Here is a 26443-nt window from a genome sequence, read left to right as displayed (position 1 = left end):
TGCTTCAAGGGATGAATTCACCTGGCTCCAAACTGGTTTGTAGCCCACAGGGAACACTGCTCCCTGCCTCTGCCCTCCTAATACTGGAGTTGTTCATCTTGAACATGTCACCACATACTACCTTCACGTACTTAACTGTTGCACTGTTTCTTATTGTTTAGGACCAAAATGAACTTTTTGCACACCCCTTTCCAAATCAAACCCGACATTGCAGAATATGTCTTCAAAGTTACAGTAATGTTAGAAATGTTTTGCGTGATAATTTGATAGTTTGGTATCTATTTATGTGTGCTGCTTGCAATGTTGAAATATATCAGCTATATGAATTACTGGAACACAAAACATTTGTTTCAAGTGCTTGATCTTCTTCCATGAAGAATACATACAAAAAGCTGCAAGTACAAAGAAGTATGCCAAATATAGAACTATATACAAATGATCACATATACAAAGAAGTAGGATTTAATGTTTTCTAGACATTTCTTGGAGGTTTAAACTCAGCAATACTCTCACAGACTACTGTGTAATAACTGTATTACTTCAGAGGTTTTCATCAGTAAACATTTTTTACGTATGAGTTCATTGCAGTAATTCTAGTGATCAGTTCTATTATTAATTCCACTGCCTGTATGCTGAAGGCCCTTGATCCTCAGATCATTATGTCCCTGGTGAATCATGCAATGCTCAAAAAAGACAGTAACAGAACCTAAAACTACCCAAATGTCCATATTGTAGGGAATTTGCTATCTGTATGCATTCTGAAGAGGCGAATAAAGCATTAGAGACATAAGCCATTCATACAGTGAACAGATGAAGTATTTAACGCTAGAAATATCACATCTAAAATTGGCATCACAAAGTTTCTTACCAGCGTCATAACTCCCATTCTGTCCATCTCCCTGGCTGGACTGCGAGGGGTGAGTTTTGGAGTTGAGTGTCCGCTGGGAGGAGATGAGCTTGCAAGTGATGATGCAGTCACTGAGCCAGTAATGGATGTACCTTGGTGGACTCTGGCCAGATTTAAGCCTTCCAGACTCACGCTGGCCACTCTGTTCTCTATCTCTTCCGCACGCAGTTCTGTCGATTCTTTCTCTTCTTGGATTAACCTTATTAAATGAAAGAACGTGGTTATATTTGTCTCTGCATACTCCAACAGCAAAAAATTGTTGCCTTTCAAATGAGATTTGAAAGTAAAAAACCCAAAGATTAATATCATAGATGAATTCCAAAACAGTATTGAAAAGTGTATTTTTTCAATCACTGGGAGAATAAAATTCTTTTTCTTAATTCCTCCAACCTCAAAAACTGTTTGACGAATCTGACTAAACCCAAGACTTGATATATGACATTTCAGGAAGATTTTTTTTTTTTTTAAAGGAGACAGTGTAGAGGAGGGGGAGTTGAGAATCCGATTTACCACAGAAAACTAATTCCAACCTTAAGTTGGCTTCATCTGATTTTCTGTTGCTAAAGCACAAACACAAATTTAAAGTCAAATGAAAATGGGCCTTTAAGAAGGGAATTGCTAAGATAATCCATATTAATAAAACAAAAGAACATGCAAAGCAATTTACCCATTTCATCCCTACAAACTGATGAAAAAATGACAGTTGTTTCTAAAGCATTATGTTTGTAAGTGAATTTCATTAAAATAGCTCCTTTATGGGCAACACATGTATTTCTTAAGCATATAGAACCTCAATGGGATGCTTCCACCGCGTTCTTCAGTTTTAGCTTTAATTGTGATTGCACCTGGAATGGTAAAATGTGTTTAAAATAAAAAATTTGCCCATAAACTTGTGTTAAAAGGAGACTTTTATTTGTGAAGAGAATGAAAAAGTATGAATGATCAAGGTTAAACGACAGAATAAGAAGTCTGGAGAGGCTGAAACTGTGAACCAGGCTTTTGTTGGTGAAACTATAAATGAGATCATAGCCCATTGAGAATAGAAATCTACAAATTCCTGTGTGGGGTAAGTCTTCTTCCCTGGAACCTATTTCAAAATTTTTGTAAAGTGTCTAAAACGTTTTTTTTTAATGAGGCATGGCAGGAACTTAAAACAAAAATCATATTTTGAAAGGCAATTGTATATAGCTTTATTTTAGTAATCTAAACACTGGATCATCCTGTATCACACACACACACAAAATCTAAGAATCTTCAATCATTTAATAAACCCTTATAGTGTTTGTCAAAAACAAGTTAAAAATAAACAGAATCCCAAGAAAATATGAAGTTTATAAGACTATCCTAGAACCATTTTTCCTGAAAAAATAGATCTTTGAGAATGACAGTGGTGATAATGAAGGTCTATACTGCAGTATAAGCTTAGCAGTAGGGAAAATAAACTTCTCTCAGTGGACAACATACAGTGTGCAGCCTTGCTTCCTTTTGAGATAAAACTGTAACTAGCATCTAAGTCAAGATCCTGTGTTAAGTAAGCCAGTGATCTGGTTCAGGAGGGCACTAATAATATCTTTCTATATCACCTGCAGATACAACTTCTTGTGAAAACCTTCTACTCTATTACATAATTACATATTACCTGTTTAATTGTCAAAATGCTAGCATTTTTAAAATAAATACATTTGTTGTATCTACAGCTTCCTGAATTGGTCACAGAACTGACGTGTTTGTAAGAACAGAAAGTATGGAAAGGGTTCTCTGTTGTACACACACTGCTTTAAGCAGTTCTACCCTCTCAACAATGAAATTTGTCTTTGACTCGCTATCTCGGCAGCTGTGATAAGAGATTTTGGAAAACAGGGGAGTAATCTTATCTGAATAAAGAAATTCTGGGAGTAGTGAAAGTGCAGAGCTGTACATCTATAATAAAAAGCCACTGGATTCTCTATCACTCCATTAAATTTGCACAGAAATTGTTAAGATACATTCAATTCACCTCCAATTTCCAAGCACTATAACCCAACTTGGAACATAAAAAACTCACATTCTATGCCTCCACAGATAATCAAAACCATGTCTTAGAAAATGTGGCTTATATGAAATGTAACAGGAATAATTATCAGAAGAAAGCATGAAGAGCACTGAAATAAAACATGTCTGATAGGAGGTCATTAGTGAGTAAGAGGAGTCATGTGGAACAGTGAAAAAGACCTTGAAAAGAGGACTATGAATAGCAGTCTGTCAAATTTGCCCTGAGTTAGCCTTCTCTAACGTATTTCTCTTCAATTGACCAGCAGTTCTTCACTTGGAGCATGTCTTGAACGAAACTTCTATGGTTAGGAAATGAAGATGCCATTGTTATCATCACACAATCAATACTCTCATTTGAAAAGTGAACACATTATTAATCGTTTAAGAGTAAAAGTGGTTTCCTAATTCTTATGAACATTCCCCAAGCTCGTGCATTAAAGGAAGTCTGAAGCTCTAATCATAAATGCATCACAGTTGGTTCAGGCTACATACCTGATTTCTTTATTGATTGCATCTAGCTGCTCCTGAAGCATCATGGCCAGAGTCTGGGCATCGGAATGGCCGCTTGGTGACAGGAGGTCCATGGAGCTGAAAAGTGTTTCTCTATCATCGTCATCGATGTCGGACATCTCAGTATCACTTTCAAATGGATGGCTGCTCAAAACGCCAATCTGCTGAGTCCTATTCCACTCGTGATCCCCAAGTGATTTTACCTGAGCAGGAATTGGGATGTATATGGCTTACTGCATGGAAAACAACTGCAAAGCCGTTGGAACAGGCTGCCCAAAAATGCTGTGGAGTCTCCTCGAGAGATATTCAAAACCTGCCTGGACACATGTGTGTTTCTAACGTGTAAAAGTAACTACACAAAAATGCACCCAGAAAAGACAGACAGTCGAGTATGCCTGAACTTTGATGAATGAATTTCAGTACAACACTACTCTCACCTGAGGATGTATAGAAAAAAACCCCAACAAACTCTGGTATTTGGGTGGGGTTTTTTGTATGTTTTTGGGCTTTGTTGTTTTTCCTGGAAATACACAAACTGTAAGCTTACCAGCCTGAAATACATTCTTTTATCAGGTAATACATGAGAAGAAACTGGGGATTAACCTTTGGTTCATCTCTGCGTACACCCATCCGGCCTCTTCTAGGTCGCCTTATCACTTTAGTTGACCGATAGTCAGACTGGCTGTCAACCAGTGAGCTCACAGAATACCTCAGCTCTGCTGATGTGTCCAAGTGAGGCCTGTAAAAAGAGACACAGAACTAGACTAAGAGACTAATACTAACAGCAACAATCCAGTGACACTCAGTCTAGGACATATTTCTTTAAACAAATTACTATGTATCAGAATGACAAAAACAAAGTACAAAATATAATTTGAAAGTGTGTCCTGGTTCTGGCCAGGACAGAGTTAATGTCCCCCCGGGGGGGGCGAAACCAGAACCAAGAAAACTTGAAATCATGTTACAAGACAATTAAAGAAGGAAGCAAATGTATAGAACCTTTGATTTTTCAACATGAAGGACTTGCACAGTACAACTCATTGTCCAAAATTTTAATATGAAAAAACAAGCAGATTTCAGAATGAGATAGTTTACAGAACTGGATGCTGAATGTATTGTCCTGCATATTTTCCTTCCATTATATTCCTTCATAAATACACCTGGGGTCAGTGTAAGCATCTTAAAATGTACATGAGTGGGGGCATCTCTAACAATTTCCTACTGTTGATATCTATAAAGTAAAATTTTCCAACCTACTGGGACAGAAATGTGTTTGGGTTCTCTGACACTGTATAATTTAGGGTTAAATGTACTACATTGCTTCTCTAAAGAGTGTATCTTTGAAGAACAGAAGGACCATAAAAAGCATGCTTTGCTAAAAACTATCTTTGAAGAAGAGCTGAGAGACTGATGCAGAGGAAACATCCTGCCCCAGGAGGAGTGAGAGCTGGGGGATGGCCAAAGAGGCCTGAAGGCAACAAAAATCTGCAGTAAGGAGGGAAAAGGTAAGGGTACTAGGAGGAGTTCATGACTGATCAACTGACTGACCTAGCACCCAGTTAAAGGACTTGCAAGTGACCACCCACCTAAAAGGAGCATAATGCAAGTTTAAATATGCTTCACCAGTAGTAAATGACATGATGGTTACTATTAGTAATTAGCATGATTTGTTTGAGGTTTTTCTAATCCTGTAGCAAGATAAATATGTTGTAGACGCTGTGTGCTGGGGTGCTGGCTTTGTATAGTTACCACCTAGCACCCATCTCTGTGCAGATGTGGAATAAATCAAATATCTTTGCTCTGTGTGTATTGGTGTTCTGCACATTGAGTGAACAATCCCACTTCTTGGACAGCACTGTAAAATTGTGCTCTCTCTGCCTTATGAAAATATAAATTATACATTTTTATTTGATGATACTTTTGAGGGTTTTAACCTACAATTTTTCCTGTAGTCTTAGTAAGTCTTGGGATGTTATGACTTCAGCATAGTTTTTGTCAGCTGCATACAGTGGTCCCTGGCCTTTCTGTCCTTGGACAACCAGCAGCAGCAAGTTTCCTGCATGGTGTAAGAGAGGCAGCCTGCCCTAAGGCTGTATCAGATTCAGCAGTGGAGACCTAAGCACTTTTTATTTCTCAACACATAAGCAATCTCCACATAAAAATATACAAATAGGATGATTACAGTTGAAAAATGAAATGTAAAAAATGCCATACCAGCAAGACAGAATCACAGAATCACTAGGTTGGAAAAGACCTTAAAGATCACTGAGTCCAACCATTCCTGTCCTATGCTAAACCATATCTCTAAGTACCTCATCTACCCATCTTTTAAACACCTCCAGGGATGGTGACTCAACCCCCTCCCTGGGCAGCCTGTTCCAGGTGACTGACAACTGTTTCAGTGAAAAGTTTTTTTCCTAACATCTAATCTCAACCTGCTCTGGCACAGCTTTGTACCATTTCCCCTTGTCGTATCACCTGTCACTTGGCTGAAAAGACCATCACCCACCTCTCTACAACCTCCCTTCAGGTAGCTGTAGGTAGTGATAAGGTCTCCCCTCAGCCTCCTCAAGACTAAACAACCCCAGCTCCCTCAGCTGCTCCTCATAAGATTTGCCCTCCAGCCCCTTCACCAGCCTGGTTGCCCTTCTCTGGAGAAGCTTAAGGACCTTTCTTGTAGTGAGGGGCCCAGAACTGGACACAGTACTCAATGTGCAGCCTCACCAATGCCAAGTACAGGGACACAATCACCTCCCTAGACCTACTGGTCACACTATTTCTGACACACGTCAGGATGCCATTGGCCTTCTTGGCTGCCTGGGCACAACTGCTGGCTCATATTCAGTCGGCAGTCAACCAACACCCCCAGGTCCTTCTCCACCTGACAGCTCTTTAGCCACTCTTCCCCAAGCCTGTAGCACTGCATGGGGTTGTTATGTCCCAGGTGCAGGACTGCACTTGACAATTTTAGACAACTAAATATCTATTTGCTTATAGTGACTCCTAAAAAATGTTTGTCATTTCACTACCTGTAAGAGCACAAAATGAGAGTTTAATGTACTTTTTTTTTTTTTAAACTAGGGGGAAAATGTTCATAGTCACCTACAGACAACTTAGGGGGTTCACACCAATGTTAATAACCAGTTACAGAAAACAGGAGTAAGTTTTGTTCCTAAACACTTATCTGCCTTCATAAAGAATGCTGTTGCAGCAGCTCAATAGTCCCTGCAAGAACTCTCAAAAACCAGTCTTGTGTGTGTTTGTAGTCAATACTTACGCTCCCAAAGGAATAAAACTGGAAACAGTTAGGGGCATCCCATTCTGAATTAAAGTGATTTACATTTCTCTGTGTAGAGAAAAACATTATTCCAAGAGATAATAAAATGTCAAGGGAGAAAGAAACCATGTCCAAGTACAGAGAAAGATGTCTGAGGAACAGTGGGCAGAAAATACCTGATTCAAGCAAAGGAATTATCCAACAAGAATAACTTTTGATGATCACAGTGTGAATTTAGTCCTGGCCCATGAGCTTTGGCTGGCAGGTTGTTAAAGTCAACATGTTGCTTGTTATGAAAACGAGCTTCCAATTATCATTATATCAACAATTTTATTTTGTGGGATACTGTAGAAGGATTGTTTGTCTAGAACAAAAAGTTTATTTCAGCCATTGGTAGCTACTTCTATGACACCGGTCTCACTATTGCTCCTATATTGCTTTTCTGCCACAAAGAGGCAGAATTTTTAATGTCCTATTATGATATTTTCAGATCTCTCTGAATATTGCCTTCATCTTTAGATGAAGATCTGTGGTTTTATCTTATGCCCTAAGAAAATCCGAGTCATTTCTTGCCAATGAAAAATATTTTTGGATGTACAGGGACAGAATAAATAAATATGATCATAAATATGCTGATTACTTTCAGCATTAATGATGTTTTAAACTTTATTATTTAACTCTCCTGGGGAAAAAAAAATAGGTATTTGGATATACTTTTGAAAACATTCCATGATTTAAAAAAACTTTCCTTAATCTCAGTAGTATTTCAGTTTATATTCACTGCTTTAAGGCCCCATTTACCTATGAAAAAAGTGAAAAGCATCGATAATGATCATTGCACTGATTTTGCATTTTTAAAGAAATACATTTTATTTTTCTGTGTGGTCTGAACATATCCCTGACATAAAGGCTTGACACATATTTATGTTCTATTTCAACTCAGAATCAGGAAACTTTTGTCATTAAACATTACCTTGACAACGTGGGTTCAATTAGGGAACCAGCCCTCAATTTCATTTGATCCAGTTCAGATCTCAGTTTCTCAATTTCTTCAGCAAGTCTTTCCTGGAAATGAGAATGCTAAGATATACTTACTTATCATAGAAAATAAATTTACTTTATGAGATACTGCTCTTGTAAAGCTAGGCAAGTAAGATAAACCAAATGCAGCATTGAGGAAAGACAGTGAACTCATTCAAGCCTCATTATTGCTAATAAGACATGCATGAAGTAGCACTCATTAGCATTTTCCTACTAGCTGGAAGTGATGGCAGGACAGGTTGGTACTTGAAACTTTTTTCTTCTTATACAACTAGGGTGAAAAAAAAAATCAGCACCAACTTGTGTAGTAACTGCACTTCCTGTGAGAGGCACAGTTCAGCATGTGATAGGATGTTAATCCCAGACAAAGATTGCGTCCTGGCTTTTTTATTTATGAATAGACTTAGAGACAACAACACAGACTTCGAGACAACTGCAGCTTTACAGCTCGCTCTTGGGAGTTGATGAAACTCTGGTATGAGATGCTACTGATGAAAAATGATGGAGTACCACAAAAATTGGAGTTTTGGAACCAACTAACAAAAAGACTATTGACAGCAACCCCTAGGCAAAAAAGGCACTGTTCCCAAAGTCTACAAATAACAATAGTCTACTAATAAAAATAAATCAAAGATTTTAAAAACAAATTTAAGACAGAACATAGGATGAAGAAGTAACATGGCTGTTCCTAGAGTTTAAAACATTCAAGATTCTAAAATGCTAGGAAGGAAAGGGATCTGTGCTGAATTAATGTCAGTAATTCTTATTACAGTATTTTTAATACTGCTTCTTGGGTGAATAGATGACTTGCTGGTTACTCTATTTCTGTAATAGTAGGACAGGTATGGTTGGACTCGATGATCTCAAAGGTCTTTTTCAATCTTGTGATTCTGTGAGAGGTTGTGGAGTCTTCCTTCTCTGGAGATATCAAACCCCCCCCCGGACATGATTCTGTGCAACCTAATCTAGGTGATCCTGCTTTCGCAAGGGGTTGGACTAGATGATCTCCAGAGGTCCCTTCCAATCCCTACCACTCTGTTCTATTTATTTTACTGCCCGTCCTTAAGCAAGATTCAATAAACACACTACATAAAAATATCTCTGCAAACATACTTGCAATAGAAATATAGATTTTTATATTAGATTTTTCATGTTTTTCAAGAATTGCTAGGAACATTCAAGCCAGAAAACAGAGCGAAAAAAAAATAGCCACTGTATTCACTACCACTCTAACACCATTAAAACAATGATGTTATGTTGGAGATAATGCTGGCAAAATACCTTATTTACACAGTCAAAATTGCCTGAGTTATGGAGAGCAATTTTCTACAATGCTTATCCAAATGTAGACGAAAATGACAATTTGAACAGATACTTTTTTTGTTATTATTCTCAAAGTTCTTAAATTTGGATGTCACATGATATAATTATATCAGTATCAAATAGATACAGATACATTTTTAAAATTCTATACAACCTCTTTTAAATGGATTTGATACATTACAAAACCACTTATTTAAATCCAAAGGCAGATATGTTTGTGTTTCCTACTGTGGTCAAGGCAAGCATAACTTCAAAATGAAATCCTAACATTTGGGATTGGAATAAATATTTATAATTAATTTGACTGATTCACTAAAGAGTATTAGGGTTAATTTGCAATGAACTAAGAAAGGCCACTTTCAGCTATATTTAGCATAATGCCACTGCACCTGTTAAGAAGCATTGCATCAAATCAAGCAATTACATTCTTTACTATGAAAGTGTAACTGCTTGTGCATACACCTCTGTTAAACAAGAGTTTTTCAGAATTAAAACTGATAGAACAAAAATTCCAGAGCCAGTGAAATCAATATGAATTTTAGTGTTTCTTTCCTGAGGCTAAGATCTCAACCATAAACTTAGCTCAGAACAGTTGTTAGAGACCCACAAATGTTAGTTAAAACATCTGGGTGATTAAAAGAATGATCATTGATGCCAAGATTTCACACGACAGTTGGGTAATGAATATAACATATGCATATTTCCAATTAATAAATGCATAACTTTTGATTTAAAAATAAAGAGAAAATTGCAGTATTTTATAGTACCTTGTCATGCAAAGACTCTTCCAGATTTTTTCTGAAACTTTCAGATTCTTGAATCAAAACATTCTAGGAATTAAAAGAAAAAATTAAATATAGATAAAAAAGAAATTAGAGAAATGTTCTGTGCTCAGCTATCACTATATACATATAGCCTCCATGTGTAAGTTAGCAAAGCTCATATTCGTATTGAAATGAAAATCCCTTAATGCTTCAATTTGAGTATATATTACATTTAAAAAACTGGAAATAATGCAAATATCTAGGACCACATCCTACCAGGAACAGCAAAAACTTTGAATTTTCCTTGAACTGAGCAACATAACACTCTTTACACAACTATTTCTCCCAGGTTGGTTCTTCCTTTGGCAGGCCTATTTCTTCCTTTGTATGACATTTTGTTTCAATTATATATACCAGAAGTACCTCCTCTGAGAGGTTCTGAATTATCTTTCTGAAAGACATTCAAAGGTTCCTCTCAGATCAAACTGAAGGTGAGTGAGTAGAAGAGGGAGAGATTAAGAAGGGTGAATATAAAAGTCATGGGATTTGAACTTTGCAGACCCATTGTGTCTCACGTCATGGAAAACCTGTAAATAACGTTCCCTCTCCAAGGGCAGACATTCCTTCTCCTGTGGTGACAGCATTTTACTCTTCCCAGAGGAAGTGAGGTAAAATCAACAGGCTAAGACATGGCAACGACAGCACATCTGAATTGCGGCCATTCCCCAGTTCTCATCCACTTGCTTTCGCTGCCTCATACCATGTTGTGCACTGGTCCTTTAGAAGCTCTTCTTCAGACTGCCCACTGATAAAACAGGGACTCATAATATTCAGCACATTAGTCCTGGAAATGTTCTTGAGCACACTCCTGAATTTGGAGTTGAATGTGTAAGTTAGACCATATTTGTGGTGATATTTGGTAAGAAAAACACCCAGCATCATAAAAGCAGATATCCATCCTGATAAAAGCAGAACAGGTTTCATGTAGAAGAATCTTTATTAAGCTGAATTTTATACTGCTCTTTGCACTCTACCTTTTCTTCAAGCGCTGCCATTCTCTCTTTTAAGTGTAGCTGTAGACGCTCATTGGATTCTGTTAAAAGTCTGTCTACAGTATCCGATAGTCTTTTGTTGTGCTCCTCATTCATTTTCTCTCTTTGCCTTGCCTTTGATATAGAAGAGAGAGATTGGTAGCATCCAAAATTAATCAGCGCATACTAGCATCATTGAAAAATAAACCAAAAAAATATGGTAACTATAGCCATTTAAAGAAATTTCACAGGAAATGTAATTACAGTTAGTGATTAAGGCACATTCGTTTTTTGCATCAACAGAATACATTGAAAACTACAACTAGATGTTCACTAGTATACTGAGATGGTTAAGCGGGGAGATGCTGCCATCACTGCTATGAACAGAACATATATCAGTAAATAGATCTGTGTGATGGAGCACATAATGTAGCACTCTGTTGACAAAGTAAAAGAAGAAAAGTGCACAGAAGTTGCCTGCAATACACATACTCTTTGAAGTTCCTGATTCTTCTCTTCAAGTTGAGCTTCTAAGTGCCTCATACGCTCCTCAATATTTCCATGTCTTTCTTCTGCCTGTAAAAGAATAGAGAGGTTCTTTCTGTAATTTAAGTGGCTTGGTAAGTTTTTATCTCAGTAAAGTTTAAACAAAACATAAAGCAAGCTACTACTAACTGCAAACTGAGTTTTCCGAAAAGAAACTTTATTTAAACAGGCAGCTGAACAGCATTGCTTGAAATGTGTCAGCTACAAAGGCCTGTTACATCCAAGCATCAGCAAAACATTGGAGTTATTTATGAGCAATGAAATCAGCCAAATGTAACATGCAGACTGTGCATGGTTTGAACACAAACCTGCCATCGTAAAATCGTAAGCTCCTGAAGCACTGAACTGCACGATGGTTGATTATCAATAAAAAAAATAATAAAATAAGTTAAAGAAAATGAAAACAAATCAGATGGATTCTATTTAGCAATAGAAAGTAAAGTCCAGTAGGACTACCTTCCTACGTATGGAGATCATTTCTTGTAGTTTAGCTTCCATAACATATTGATAATCATCAGATGAGGTAGAAGAGGTTGGATCAGACTAACAAGTCAAGGAAAAGGAGAGGGACAAAATTGAAAAATCAGAACTAAAGACACTGACACTGAACAGAACACAGCAGAGAATGCTTAAAAGAAAAGTGTGACTGAAAGTTTAATACTTTGACAGATTTTTGTGTGGAATAAACTACACTGATACTTGGTGAATATGATGCAGTTGATGTGGATAAACTGAAAATAATGGAATGCTAAAAAAGCTATCAACCTACACATGGAAGTTCAAGGTTAGTGATGGCTGGCTGATGACATATTACTACAGAGTGGATTCAAAGCAATACTGTCTAATCTAATGTTGTTGGTTTGATTTCTTTTTTGGAATTATGGCAAGCTAAACACCAGAACAGGACTCTACGAGGCCAATGTCAGAAAGTCCTTTATAATTCTTCTAGCATTTTCTAGGTATGAAATCAATGCATAAATACTAAGTTAATGGATCGGTCAGTTACAGAACTATGCAATGTTATGAGACATTCCCTAATTTCTAGAAAACCAAAAGAACGTTAAAAGAGACAAGGCTCAAGCTTTAGTATTCCATTTTAGAATACACTACATAAGCCCTTTCATCCAAATAAACAATGTAGTTTTCATCTCTTTGAAAGGATCCACCCTGATGGATCTCTTTGGAAGATCAAGGTCATCAGATAAAAGAAGAACCTATAAATAAAAATTCATTAATAGGAATGAAAAGTCATTACTGAGTACAGAAATGGTTATCCATCCAAAGATTCATTACTACTTCTGACAGAAGTTGACCTTAATTAGGTCATTTGTTGCAAAACATGAATATTCATGTTATTGTCATATCAAACAAGTCTATGTTATCATTCAAATGAAAAAAAACCCAAAAGCCCTTAAAGAAAGGGAAATGCTACATTGGATTTGTTGCTATGGAAACAGGAATGTGCATAAGGTGTATAGACAGTGCTACTGATGACTGAGTTGTGAGCTTGCACTTGTCAAATGCTATTTCACTCTGTCAGATTTACCCTCTCTCAAAAAGAGATCCTGAACTGATGAGCAAACTTCAATATGTACAAGACATGATAATTTTACAACTGTATTATTTTAGTAATCCTGTTTTTCATACCGTTGTCTATTAATGACTTAGTAGAATAACTATGAATAGAAACCAAAGAAATTCCAGATACACAACCTAATGTAAAACTACCTATAACTTAAACTCAGTAGTATAATCAGGACCAAAAAAATCATACAGAAAACAAGCCTGTGATCTAGAAATATATAAACTCCTTTTGATACAAAGACATTCATATGAGAAACTCCTGCTTTGTATAAATACAAGAATAATGATTAAGTTTGAAGATGACTACTATTCTTTTCAGAGTATCTATATTCATAAAACTCAGATTCTTGCAAAGTTTAAGAAGTCAGTCTACTTTGTGACTAAGCTAATTTCTTACGTGTACTTACTGTTTCTGATCATGAAGCAGGAGTATTGTGATGTATTTGAACTTAATCATTATCTGAAATTATTTTCTCTATTTATTATGGCTTGGATTAGTGACAACCCCTTTACGACTTTATCTTATCTTTCAGTTTTACATATTAGTTTGTTTCAGCACATAATTGCTAATGTACTGCTTTCTCTCCCAAATGGAGATTAGAAAGATAGGACTTGTGATTGCAGAAAACCAGACCATGCTATTGCTTTCATGAAGGCATTGAGCTTTATCCTGCTTTACAGAAGATAGACTTTTCCCCTTTATGAATTCTGGCTGTGCTCTTGGTTCGAGGCCTTCCCTTAATGTGTCACCAAGGGCCTGGTGAAGATTTGAAATCATCAGAGATCTTAGCTGATGATGAAGAAGGCTTAAGAAATTCTACTACTTTTGAAACCATTTTCATTGAGAGAGATGTAGAACCTATTAACAGCATCAACCTACAAAAGTAAACTACTTAGAAGCTTCATTAGCTGACTGCATACTTTAAAAGCAAGTTTCTTAATCTTCACTGCTTCAATATACTTAATTGCAGATTAATGTAAGATATGAAGATAACCAAATGAATACTTCTGGGTTCAAAGGGAATCTCATTTACGCCTGCTGCTGTCTGTCATAACCTGTCCTTGAGAAGTCAGTTCAAACCATGTCATACCTTATTCCTTAGCAGGAAACATTTTTTTTGTTGCATGAAATAAATGTGATATTAGGCCTAACTATTATTTGGAAGAGAGGGAGGAATAAAATGATCATCAGAATTATGGGTGTTATCTGAATTCTTATACTGAAAACATTCTTCAAGGAACATGGTGTTCTCTCATGATTCTCACACCTATCTAATTCTGCTATTTTATAACTTCCTAGTACTTTAATAATTCAGTAACATATATGTTTCATATATATATATATATATTTTGCATATTAAAATGTCAATAGTTATGTCCTTGTTAAAAAACCCTTCCTGAATGTGGCTCAGAGTGCCTGTACTTTGTTTTCCACCATGAAAGAAATAGAGCTGATCTCCACATTTATCTCCCTTTATATCTCTTCTGTAGGATAAAGAGCCTTTTAAATTAATTAAAGTTGAATATGCCTTAGAATCAAAATAAATGTCATTATACTAAACACTTAAAATGTATTTGAATATCTTATGTTTCCTTTATCTATCTGCATTTCATTTGTTTGTTTCTGAAGTGCTATTCTGTATTCCTCTAAAAGAGCTCACTATTTTATAGCTGAGACATTAAACAAATAGGCTCAACTGCTTCTCTGGCAAAGAACGAGCGCTGGTGCTCAGCCTCAGTACCTCCCCTGGGCGCTAATGCTATTTAGAGATTTTAAGCACCACTTCTCATGTGCCAAATGCGTGAGCAGCCCCTGTGGCAGGGACATGAATCAAAAGGGTGTACTCCATAAGGAATATGGAGACACAAAAATACATACACATTCCCTTTTTCTTTCACTCACAGAAATCCACTCATAGACAAAGAGCTGCAGGATGAAAGAGCAGCCCCTCCATCTCCTGGTGTGTCCAGCTGGAACACACTCCTAAAATGAGGGTTTTAACACCTCTCGTTGCCCTGTACAATGAGAAAGTCCCCAACCTTGGTCTCAAAGAGACCCTTTCAGAAAAAAAGTCCTAACAACTCAACTGTTTCCTAAGGGATTTGCAAACGCTTCCTGCACAGAGTTCTCCAGCCCATATTGCTAGGACTGACACACCTGTTACTCTACATGTTATTCTTGTCCACATTTGTTAGTCATTCCCACCAGAACAGGCTCTTTTGGAAGACACGGAAGCCTACCATAAAAACATCAAATGTGGTTTAAGGCATGAGGCAAAGGCTGAGGCACCAGCGTTAGTCATGTTCCCACAGCAGAATTTCAGATAGACATGAGGCAGAAGGGACAACTGTGGACCCTGAGGTACAAAATAAGAAGCTGGATTTCATCTGACTTGCTTTGCTAAGAGTTGAGTTAAAAACTTTCCGAAGTGGAACTTGTGTGACCACTTGCTTGGCAGACCTTACCCTACATTCTTCTTTTCAATATATGACTTGCATGCCTATTTACTAGTATTCTGTACAGGAGGATTAGTAAGACACATGGTGCCATATTCATCAAGTAGCATTTAAAGCATTTAGCCAGCACATTCACTTATAAATACATTTGTGAAATGGTGTATTTTTGACTGGATTAAAAATATATGGACAACATCCAACAATGTATGACCCTTATGAGATACCAGCATGAGTCTTAATGCTCACTTTGCACTCTCTCTGTGATGAAATAGCAAAGAAATAGCTGGTATAAGCCAGTAACAGACAGGAAAATTTTGCTTTGAGGGAATACCAAAGCAGCTTGTATTACTGCTCTCTAACCCTGTTAAAACTCTACTGCTGCTCCGGCTGCTAATGCGCCCACAAAAAATGTTGCTTTCACATCATCTGTTACTGTTGGCACTGCACATTTTCTAGGTCTTTGCATCTTAGTTGAAAAAAAAAAAAAAAAAAGAATCCTATTTCAGTTGTGGAAAGCACCTGTACAATACAGGTGCCATAATCTTTCTTCCTCATGCTGAGCCACAGGAACAAATCTAAACTTTTCTAACGATACAAGCCAATTTCTACAGTTTTGAGACCTTGACTTGAACACCTGCTGTCTCCAGATTTTCTAATGGCTTCTCATGGCACACATTCTTTTGGCTATCCTTTGAATGAGTGAGTTATTCAAGAAGAGCAGCGTTATTGAATGGAGCTATGCAACTGAAGGTGAAAAGAGGTGATCATGGTGTCTGAGTCACAATAGCTCACAAAGTTATCAGCTACTTCTTCACATGCTCATTTCTAACTCATAACAAGCGTGATAAAATGTTTTGCCTTAAATCACTCCTTTTTCCAAACCCCAACCTTTCAGTCACTAGGTACCCACACGTTCTTGCCCCTCCTTCATTCCCTCACTTCATTTTACACCCCACAGGTTTAGTAAGCAGTCCCTTCCATTTAGCTCTGTTAAACTTGCTTCTTCCACTTCTTCCTCCTATCAATCAGGACAAAATTTGCTGTGGAAAGGCAAGCACAAGAAAAGGGGTGGTTTGTGAAGATGATAATGTGTTGTAAATAGGGTTTTTTCTTAGGCTCCCATTCCCATCGAAGATTTTACCTTTTGGTGTTTTGTTTTCCCAGAAAATTTGTCAACTTCCTTTTCCAGCTAATGCAGAATCTTCTCTCTTTTCCCTGTTCTCAGAGAAATTTCTATCTTAACCACATCCACTTCTTGCAGAACTTCCCCTTCTTTTCATCCTTTTCACTGTAGACCTCCTCCTTTCACTTTCTTGCAACTTCTTCCCTACTTAATGCAAACCAGATCCCCACATTGTCACAAAACAAGCATTGTGTCCCACTTGCCTCCAATTTTCAAGTAATTTTTTATCACCTTTAAAATAAGCTGAAAGTGTTACTATGCTAAATGTGGTTTATTATGATTATGGTTTCCTTTTCTCCTTGTCAGTGCTTCTCTAATGCAGCTAAAAAGCACTGTTGGTATTTCTGGCGACCTGCATACAGGAATGATGGAGTAAAATGCTGACTGCTGTATTGTGGTCAGAGAAGTGACATGATACCTCTGCTGCACAAGCACCCGAGGGGGAGAGTGACTACTAGTGGGAGCGAGTGAATGGTAGTAGGTGGATGCTGGTTGTGTCCACTAGACCCCTCCTTGAATACATGCAAGGAGAAACCATGTTTGACAGACTAACCATCTGAAGATTCTAGATGCTCCAGTGTCTGTCTCTTCTGAGGAAAACAAACATCTTTCAGGATAAAGAAAGGTTTAGTTAATATTGGAGGGAGGTTCTTCCACCAACTGCCTCTTCTCCAAGGCAGGCAAACAGACCAATACCGTGAGAGTGAGTAGAGGGTGGCTCAATGAGTCATGGCAATTTAGATCTTGGGATACATGCCGAGAGCTGTGCTACTTGTCATGACCAGACAGATACTAGTGCAATGGCCAGGCAGGACAGCACAGTACATGGGATCATGCTGTTCCAGGTTAGTCTGCCACAGGCTGACTAACCCTCCAGTTGCTCACCCAATGGGCAGAACACAGTGAAAACAAAGCCAAAGAAAATTTCAAATGATTCAGATAAATTTATGGGTACTTATCTGAGTTCACTGTATAGTCCAAACTTTTGGAAGTTCTCTCCTTATGAACTAGTTTGGGCATGAAAAAGTAGCAAAAAACATTCACTAGCCCATATATATATATAAAGAAAAACAATTTGTTTTAAAAACTGACACCATAGAAGGACCTCATTCTACATCCTTCTTTTGCAGAATCCCGACCCATATTTGTTATGAGGAAGAGTATAGTAACTTGAGAGCAGAATTGTAACATGCATATTTTAAATTTAGGGGTGGGGAGGAAGGAAAGTAAGGAAAGTAACATCCAAATCCAGGACATGTTTGTTTTGTTTTATCTCCACATGTGAATAATTGGTCCTATTTTAACCATAGAGAAGCAGCCTTCATTTCCAGTTTTCCCATAGTACTTTCCTTTTAAAAACACGAAAAATATTAGGCTTAACTCACCTCTTTCATTTGACTGTAACCCCATTAATCTCAGAGAAGCACTTTCATTGAGGTAGTACAAAAGAAAGGAGAATCAGTTGTGACTTCTTTTTACAGTACAGGACTACCTGATTCACGGGCTTCATCTTTTACTTCTTATACAAGGACTTTGCAGTGACCATGGCTCAGGTAGTTGAAGCCAGCTAATTTGAGCCCTACTGGCAATGTGCATGCTGGCACAAGGCTCAACAAAGGCAAGGTAATTAAACATTATTCAGCCCCTTCAGTAGGTCTTGCAGCTTTCACTGAGCAGCTAGTGTGGTAACAGTATACCCACCAGCTAATTTAAAACTATTTAAGTAAGCTGCAGTGACTACAATGTCATTCTTGGTTCCAAGCTACATTTATCCATGGAAAGTACTGGACTTTAAACTTCAGAGCCATGAAACCAGCACTTCAATAAGCATTGCAGTTTGCAAAGACATTGTATAAAGATATATAACACCCAGGCTTATTTAGCCTGTTGGCCAAATTCTGACATTCTCCTTCATGTCATGGATTCCAAAAAGACATATTTTTAAATAAAATTTCTTTGGTTCTTTATGTTTTTTTCACGTAATCACAGAGAAATGAACAGAATTGGCATTGCAGCCTAATATACTTGCTAGAGCTTCCCCTTTGGCAAGCACTTTGATAAAGTACATCAGAACGAAATGGACTGGAGCATCAGCTCTGTTCACAGCTCTATATCCACATCCCATGAAATAACGTAAGACGACAAACAGAGATGTGCACTGCAGCTTTATGGTCACAATAACAACGGTATCTCATGGTAGTCCCTGAGTGCTCTGCATGGCTGAAATGGGATTTCTTCTCACAATATTTGTCATTAATATGTGTTCAAGGAAAAAAGGCAGTTGCAAGAAAAGACATGCTTGAGACTGCAAAATACTTACTGGTGCCTAATTGCTGGAGAAATTATTCAGGAAAAAAACTCTTAAAATAGAAAAAATATTTTTAAGCTACTGAGGGCATTACAATATGTGATTATTTGTTGAATCAGCAAGAAAAAAAGAAGTTAAAATGCCAACTTTTTAGGGATTGCTCTTACGTGCACCTGAGATTTTGTTAAAATGCAATGGTATTTGTTTGGTATTTCATGTAGCTCCCTTTTTGCTAATTCTTCTTTTTTTCCATCATTTCAGTCTCTCTTTCAAATCTCCCCCCCCCGCCCCCCCCGCATTCACATAAACCTGAAGTGGACAGCACAAAATCTTGATTATTGAATAATGATTTTGCCTAAATAAAATTTTAAAAAACCCCAAAAAAAGCTTCTCTTTCTACTTCTGAACTAAATTACTTAAAAATCGAACTTCATTAGTGAGTTGTTCAGCACTTACGGCTTCACTATTAACGGAAAAACATGAGAATGGAAAAAATCCATCAAATATAAAAATGACTAGGCACATAAATAGCTAGAAACAGTCCTCGGCAATAGAGAAATGAAAGCTTAGACAAATCAGAATGTGCAATACAGTCTCTTAAATTTGTCTGATTTTGAGATGAATCAGCATTATCATTGTATATCTTTACGAAGTTGATAGTACCTGAGCTGCACTAACTACATGCACACCCACAAGTACTAGAGGCCAAATATGAAAACCACACATCTTCTCATTTTTTCCTGCAAGAAAGCTGCCATTAAATAAATTTATCAGAAAGAAACAGTTTGAAGTCCTTTCAGGGTTTCACAGTTGTCTTGCAAATATATGACACAAAGAATTGTTCAAAATAAACCTTGTAAGTATGTACTGCAAGTTGTCTTCATTTGTGCTGTACAAATGATGCCAGCTGTCATTCAGATTTTATTTTATAGCACTTATTGGAATGAAAGTAATTGTTGCTTCATATACATGATGTATGAAAACATCCAGAAGAACTAAATATGTGTAGGAATGGGACTTCCCCCACCCCTCTCCCCTTAAATTAGAAACTCTTAGACAGTATAATGAGACCTCCTTGGAAAAGTAATGCTGACATATTAGAAATAACAGGAGTTCTTTGTAAATATGGCCTAGACTAACTTTCAGGCTACCTTTCAGATTACTTTTCCTATTACCAAAATGTTAAGAATTGCAAACATGCATAGAGACCATTCCTGGTTAAACTTGTGGAACATACTCATCAGAAAACGTTTTCTCCTTTCAAAGCAACTTGGTACTACTTTTGTTTTTGTTCTTGAGGTGAGGGATTGGGATAGAAATCAAGGTTTAACAGCGGGACTTCTGAACTGAAACTATTTCTCAGGGCAGTACCTTAGTCAGAGCTGCAATTCTTTGAGCCAGTTCAGCCTCCACTTCAGGTAACGTTTCAGCCTTCCTCATCGTCTGCTGCAGCTTCTGCTCAGCCAGCTCTAGACGCTCTTGCAGCTGTCTGTTTTTGTCTTCCAACTGGTGGACAAAAACAGTTATAAAAATAAAATCAGAATTAGGATTTTCCTTCAGTTGCTTGGGTACCGGGGAAGTGGTCAAACCATCTACCTAAGCATAGATGCCCCACAACCTAGGAAAGCTTATTGGAAAGTTATAACTCAAGCATGGAACGATGTAGGCTGCTGGCCTCACTAACGATGAGTGATTTGAGGCTCAAGGATCCCATGAAGATGAAGAAAAGCAGTTGTAAAATGGTACTAATGAAGATGAACAAAAAGTTCCTCTGGTCAATGCACTGTTTAACTGAGCAAAGTAAAAGTGTTAGCGCCAGTAAAATGAGAACCTTCTAAATGGAAATATGTCCATCTCAAAGAAAAGTGAGCTAAATGGGGCAGAAGTGAGCTAAAATAGGGCAGAAGGACAATTACAAAAGGATAGAATTCCCAGCAAAGTGCAATTTTCTGAAAAAATGCCAATCACATATTAGAAAATGTTAAAACTGACAATTGTGGCTCAGCAAATTACTCCGTGATCATAGCCTGGTTGCTATTTACTTAAGGTTACAGTTATATTTTTCATTGCAAACCTACAATTAAGTCTCATTTTACAGAAGAGACATTGATTAACCTGTGATAATAATAAAAGAGAAATAGGAGAATTTTTCATATCTGCAGTATTTTCCTGCCTACTGAGAATTTTTTAATGGCTTGTCAAGCGTTTCCTGTTTTCCTGTTCATTCCAGGCAACGGAAGACATAATGGAAAGGGAGTGTGGTTTTGGATTCTTTCTTAATCCATCAAAAGCATGAAAAGGTAGGCTTTTCACATTGCAATCCCCCCCCCAACAACTAAAGATAGTTCTTAAAATAGCCAAAGCAAGCTTCATTTCCTTGAAAGGCAGTCACAGGCACACGCATACACATAGATATAAACACACACACAGAGGGCTGTGTGCATGCGTATGTATGCCTATCTGCATGCAATCACAGCAGCAGGGATTACCAGATCATACAGGCTCATAACTCATACGGCATTTTACACTGAGGTCACGACTGGTGAAAAAGGAATACTGAAGTCGGATACTCTAATTTCATCATTTACAGTTTGAGTTATATTCATTTCCTGTTAGCTCTCATTTCACATTGTCTTCTTCAAGTTACAAACCTTTTTCTTTTTTTTTTTCCTTTTCATTTTACACTTCAGCTTTTGGAATCACCGTGGAAACAAAGTACCATAGAGAAAACTGCACAGTCATGTTATACTCTTTTCCAAAAGATATTCAAGGACCATTGAGCTTTAAAAATAAAATTCAGAAAATCATTACAGAAGCAGCAAAAATAATCCTTCACTCTGGGGACACAATGATGTTAATTTATGCAAGATACTATTAGGAAACACAGTTATTTTACAATGTTGAATGTACACATTCAATATGGGTATTCACAGTTGTAGCAGCTGCTATGAAGCTTAAGAGATGCAGAGCAACTTGGAGATTTTTTATATTAAAAGATTTGTTGATTAAAACCAAAGAGATTAACTCAATGGAAACCTCCTACTGTAGATCTGCCCCTTTTCTTGCATTAATTTTCACACTGTGTGAAGAAATCAAGTGACTAATGCAGATACTGCACCTGACGTAGGATGGCTTCCTTGTTTGCCAGTTCATTTTCCAGCTTATCGTTCATGTCATGTATGGAGGTGGATTCTCTCTGTGCACTGAGGTAGCGCTTCTCCAGAGTAGTTATTCTTTCTTCCATATCTTCCTTTTGTGCCATTGCCTAATGTGACAAAAAACTCATGCAATTAAAATGCTACATAATTTTATATCAGTTTAATTTTCATGCTAACAGTAGACATAGATGTAAGGTGTGCTCAGTTGTAGATTTTCTGTTTTAAAGAAAGTTTATTTCCTTTAGGATTTCTTTTAATATGATATTTAAAGTTGTAGCTGTTGGGTAGAGCACAGGGAAACAATCCTCACATTTGTATATTTTTCTAGTTTCTATCTTTCCAGTGCAAAAAACCCAGCATAGGCAGCTCACAGTTACATGTTTCCTTTTAAATAACAGCAGGCTTGATTAGAAAACAAAAAAAACTGCTACAGGTACATAATATTAGAAAACATAGTGCAATGACATGGAGAAAAAATGAATATGCACATTTCTTCTCTTATTCCTGGGTACTCTTTACAATTTTCTGCTGAAGTACATGCAGCAAACAGCGGGTGACATCTGAAATTTCAAGAAAACAAGTGACCATGATGTTGGATACATGACATAACCATAATGTACTGGTGTGTGATCCATATCTGTTACAGACAAGGATTTCTTTACAATCTTGAGCTGTAATTTAGACAGATTATTAATTAATATGTATATTAACTTGTCTATTTATCTTCAAATAATTTTAGCAAAAGCAGAAAGTTGTACTAGTTTTAAACTTGTGTCTGGCCCTTGAGAAGACTTGCATGTTGCCACATAATTTTTCCAAATGGCAATATTTACTGAGAGGCATGTCTTGCTGTTTACATTGTATTACATTATGAAAGCTGTGTTGAAGTAAGTAAGATTATCTTTCAAGTAAGACACAATACGATATAAATTGATCCAAATAGCTAAGCCTAAAAAGGACCATATCCAGTTAATCCTTTTTCATATTGCTGGGGAAAATAAAAAGCAGCAATTATGTATGTAATTTACTAAAAACACATGGGGGTAAAAATAATAAAAAAAAATCAAATAATTTATCCAAGTTATAGAATACTAAATTATCTTCTTTTGTGGCTGTATGAAATAATAAAGCCAGGTACTGCCACTCTTAAAAATACCTTTCACAGCAGAATTTGCACTGATACTTGGTGGCCCAGGAAGCAAAATGCTCAAAGTAAGTAAGCCTGTAGCTGGTGTAATGTGGTATTTAAGGGAGAAACAGTAAGTGGCAATCAAGTGTCTGTGAAACACCAGTATTTGTCAACTGGTAAACCCGACTGGTGATATTAGAGACCCCCAGTGACAAGATGTAGCAGTGGTGGAAAAGGAGAAAATCATCAGTGCAAACCTTTTTTTGTAATTGGGTAAGAATGATACAATACCTAAAAAGAGGCAGGGTACAAAGAGCTGAAGACACTTTGAGGCTGTGTCAGGCACCAGAGGTTCTGAAGGAATATTTTTTCCAGAATACTAGAAATAACAGGTTTGATATATACATACATATGCATATTTACATACACACACACAAATCCTTATGAAATACCGATATTGTAGGAACCAGTGTTACAACAAGATAAAAATGTTTAAAATACTAAAATAGATTCTAGAAGCCAACCATCTACAGATATTGAGAACATCCTCAGAAGATACTCCGGAGAGTATTAAGTAGCATCACAAATACAGGAAGAAGGAAAAAGAAAATTGAATTTGTTCAGAGAAGGGAATAGCATATTTTAACAGGAGTAATGAAGTCACCACACATGACTAAATGTTATAATTGATTATATAAATAACACCATTTTACAAAACAGCTCAGGAGTTATTAAAACGTACGTCATACTTTTTTCTTGACCAGAATCTTTATTTAACTGAGTTCATCTTAAAAACTGGAAATCCTGAAAACTTGCCAGCATATACTCTAGTAATGCTAAAGCACAAAAAAGTTGGCCTTCCTCCTATTTGAATTGTGCACATATGGACCCAATTTTATGAACAAGTCTTTAGAGAGAGATTTCTAGTACTATTTCTTACTGTAAATTTTGTGTTTTCTATATACAATGTACAATCAGTGCTCAAATTTCACTTCCTGCACTCATTTGCCTCTATCAGCTTGTACTGGGTATAACAGAAACAGCAGTCAAGAAATAGGATGTGCGAGCTCCTTACCTCTCTGATGTCTCTCTGATATTTGCTGTTCATTTCTTCTGTTTTAATGAGCTCTTTTCTGGCGGTCTCTGCTTCCTGCTCTACCTCTCCCACCCGGGAAGACAGTGCAGCCAAACGCTCCTTCATTTGTGCCATTTCATAGTTTTGCTTTTCCAGGAGTTCCTGAAGTTCAACAACTTGACTGGCCTCATCATTTGAGTCTATGGAACCATTTGATAGGCGCTGTTAACAGAGAAGTGACACTATTTATTAATTATCTTGTAAAGTGGACTCTAAAGAATTTCTAATATAAAGATTATTTTAAAAATCAGAAAATATAAAGAGAAAAAAAAGAAAATAATTTTAATGGTAGATAAACCAGGTGTAGTTATGAAAAAAAATTGCAGAGGATTAGTATTCATTCACATCAAGGGATTCCAGACTGAAGCATCACACAGAGAAATAAATGTTTGCATGAAAAGCAGAACACTATACAAAGATAGCTTTAGTTTGACATAATGACTATTCAAGTACAAATTGCAACAATACCACTCCTAAACAGCACCACATTGCATGCATACATCTTCGCTCATTTTACACAGCATTTAAACTTAAACAAAGTCCATTTAATTTGCAAAATAGGCCATGCTGCCAACAGGAAGCAAAGCTAATAAATCACAGATTCACTATACCAGAAAGTCCAGACAACATACTAGTTAGGTCTGTATTAGAAACAAGTTCTACTGAAGTAATAATTTGCGTGCTGCTATAAGCCCTGGTATGAATACAGATGTACAAAATAATACTAATAGTAGACATGATGCTGTTGGGTTTACGGTTGGACTTGATGATCTTAGAGGTCTTTTCCAACCTTAACGATTCTATGATTCTATAAAACAAGAGCACAGAACTCAGATCACATTCGGAATATAATCTCAGGAATATGATTTATATTGCAAATAAATTATTTCAGGAAAGATGTGTGTTCACCAGCAGGACTTGATGGCTTTTCACCTCATTCTAATAGATTATCACACTAATGTTTTCCAGCATAGGCTACCAATTGTTTCATAAAAATTTAATTACATCATGTAACCTATAACATGAAAAAACAAAACCAAGGCAATCTGATTTGTTGTTAGTCTTTTTGAATAGGTGCAATTTTTTTGATTCAATTTATGTTATGCAGTATTTCACTGTAACTGTCACTTTAGATGTACATGTAAAATATACCTTGCAAGATCTGAAAGGAAACCAAGCTTGCTTTCCTTATTGCTTATAGAAACAAAGAATGGCTTGGATTGGAAGGCACACCAAAGACCACCTAGTTCCAACCCCCCTGTCACAGTTAGAGCCGCCCTCCACTAGTCCAGGTTGCCCAAAGCCCCATCCAGCCTGGCCTTGAACACTGCCAGGAAAGGGGTGGCCACAGCTTCTCTGGGCAACCTGTGCCAGGGCCTCACCTCCCTCACAGGGAAGAATTTCTTCCTAATATCTAATCTAAACCTACTCTCTTTCAGTTTAAGGCCATTACCTCGTGTTTCATCACTACATGCCCATGTAAATAGTCCCTCTTCAGGTTTCTTGTAGGCCCCTTCAGGTACTGGAATGCGGGTCTAAGGTTTCCCCTGAGCCTTCTCTTCTCCAGGCTGAGAATATTACTTCTGTATTATTATTGTCAAAATACATTTATTCAGAATCTTCTATCAGATTCAACGAACATTACTTTGCTTAATGGCTTTAACAACATTCTTCCCTAATCAGCCATAAAATGAATTCAGATCAAGACCACCTGCCCTTCTGTGGATTATTGAATAAAACTATTTTTCTCTAAAAATTCATTACAACAAATTACTCATTTCCAAAATTGCTTTTTTTTTTATATTAGTTAACGATATTATCTTGATATTTTATGTTAGGTGTGGAACCATCACTGATTTACATTCAGGACACTAGAGTAAAATGACAGTGGCAATTCAAATACTTATTTGCACTCAGTTTGGCGTTTGGAAAGTGTTCAGTTAGTCTACATGAATCAAAACCCCCATTAATATGCAGCAACTACACATGTAAAAAATTTAGCACTTGGGATAAAACTCTCTAACCATCATACTTCCACTGTGGAAATTTGAGATAACTT

The 26443-nt window shown here is 37.0% G+C and overlaps 1 protein-coding gene across 4 annotated transcripts in view; it reads right to left on the bottom strand.

Annotated features, from left to right (window-relative positions):
• Positions 1-26443, bottom strand: part of PPFIA2 (PTPRF interacting protein alpha 2) — a gene marked incomplete at both ends in the record, with an annotated part of 322124 nt that overhangs the window by 38583 nt on the left and 257098 nt on the right. For 3 of the 4 annotated variants that reach the window (XM_084276256.1, XM_084276257.1, XM_084276258.1), the window contains 10 exons: positions 869-1106; positions 3431-3651; positions 4052-4187; positions 7699-7790; positions 9857-9919; positions 10888-11019; positions 11377-11460; positions 20334-20468; positions 22081-22227; positions 24325-24546. In XM_084276256.1, the coding sequence (XP_084132382.1) occupies positions 869-1106; positions 3431-3651; positions 4052-4187; positions 7699-7790; positions 9857-9919; positions 10888-11019; positions 11377-11460; positions 20334-20468; positions 22081-22227; positions 24325-24546 (1470 nt within the window). Of the gene's footprint in view, positions 1-868; positions 1107-3430; positions 3652-4051; positions 4188-7698; positions 7791-9856; positions 9920-10887; positions 11020-11376; positions 11461-11886; positions 11974-20333; positions 20469-22080; positions 22228-24324; positions 24547-26443 lie in introns of all 4 variants that reach the window. The other variant, XM_084276255.1, reaches the window with a different exon arrangement.

This window comes from Gallinula chloropus (assembly GCF_964237585.1).
Source record: "Gallinula chloropus genome assembly, chromosome: 1".
Lineage (NCBI taxonomy): Eukaryota > Metazoa > Chordata > Aves > Gruiformes > Rallidae > Gallinula > Gallinula chloropus.
This window is presented reverse-complemented; position numbering and strand designations above follow the sequence as displayed.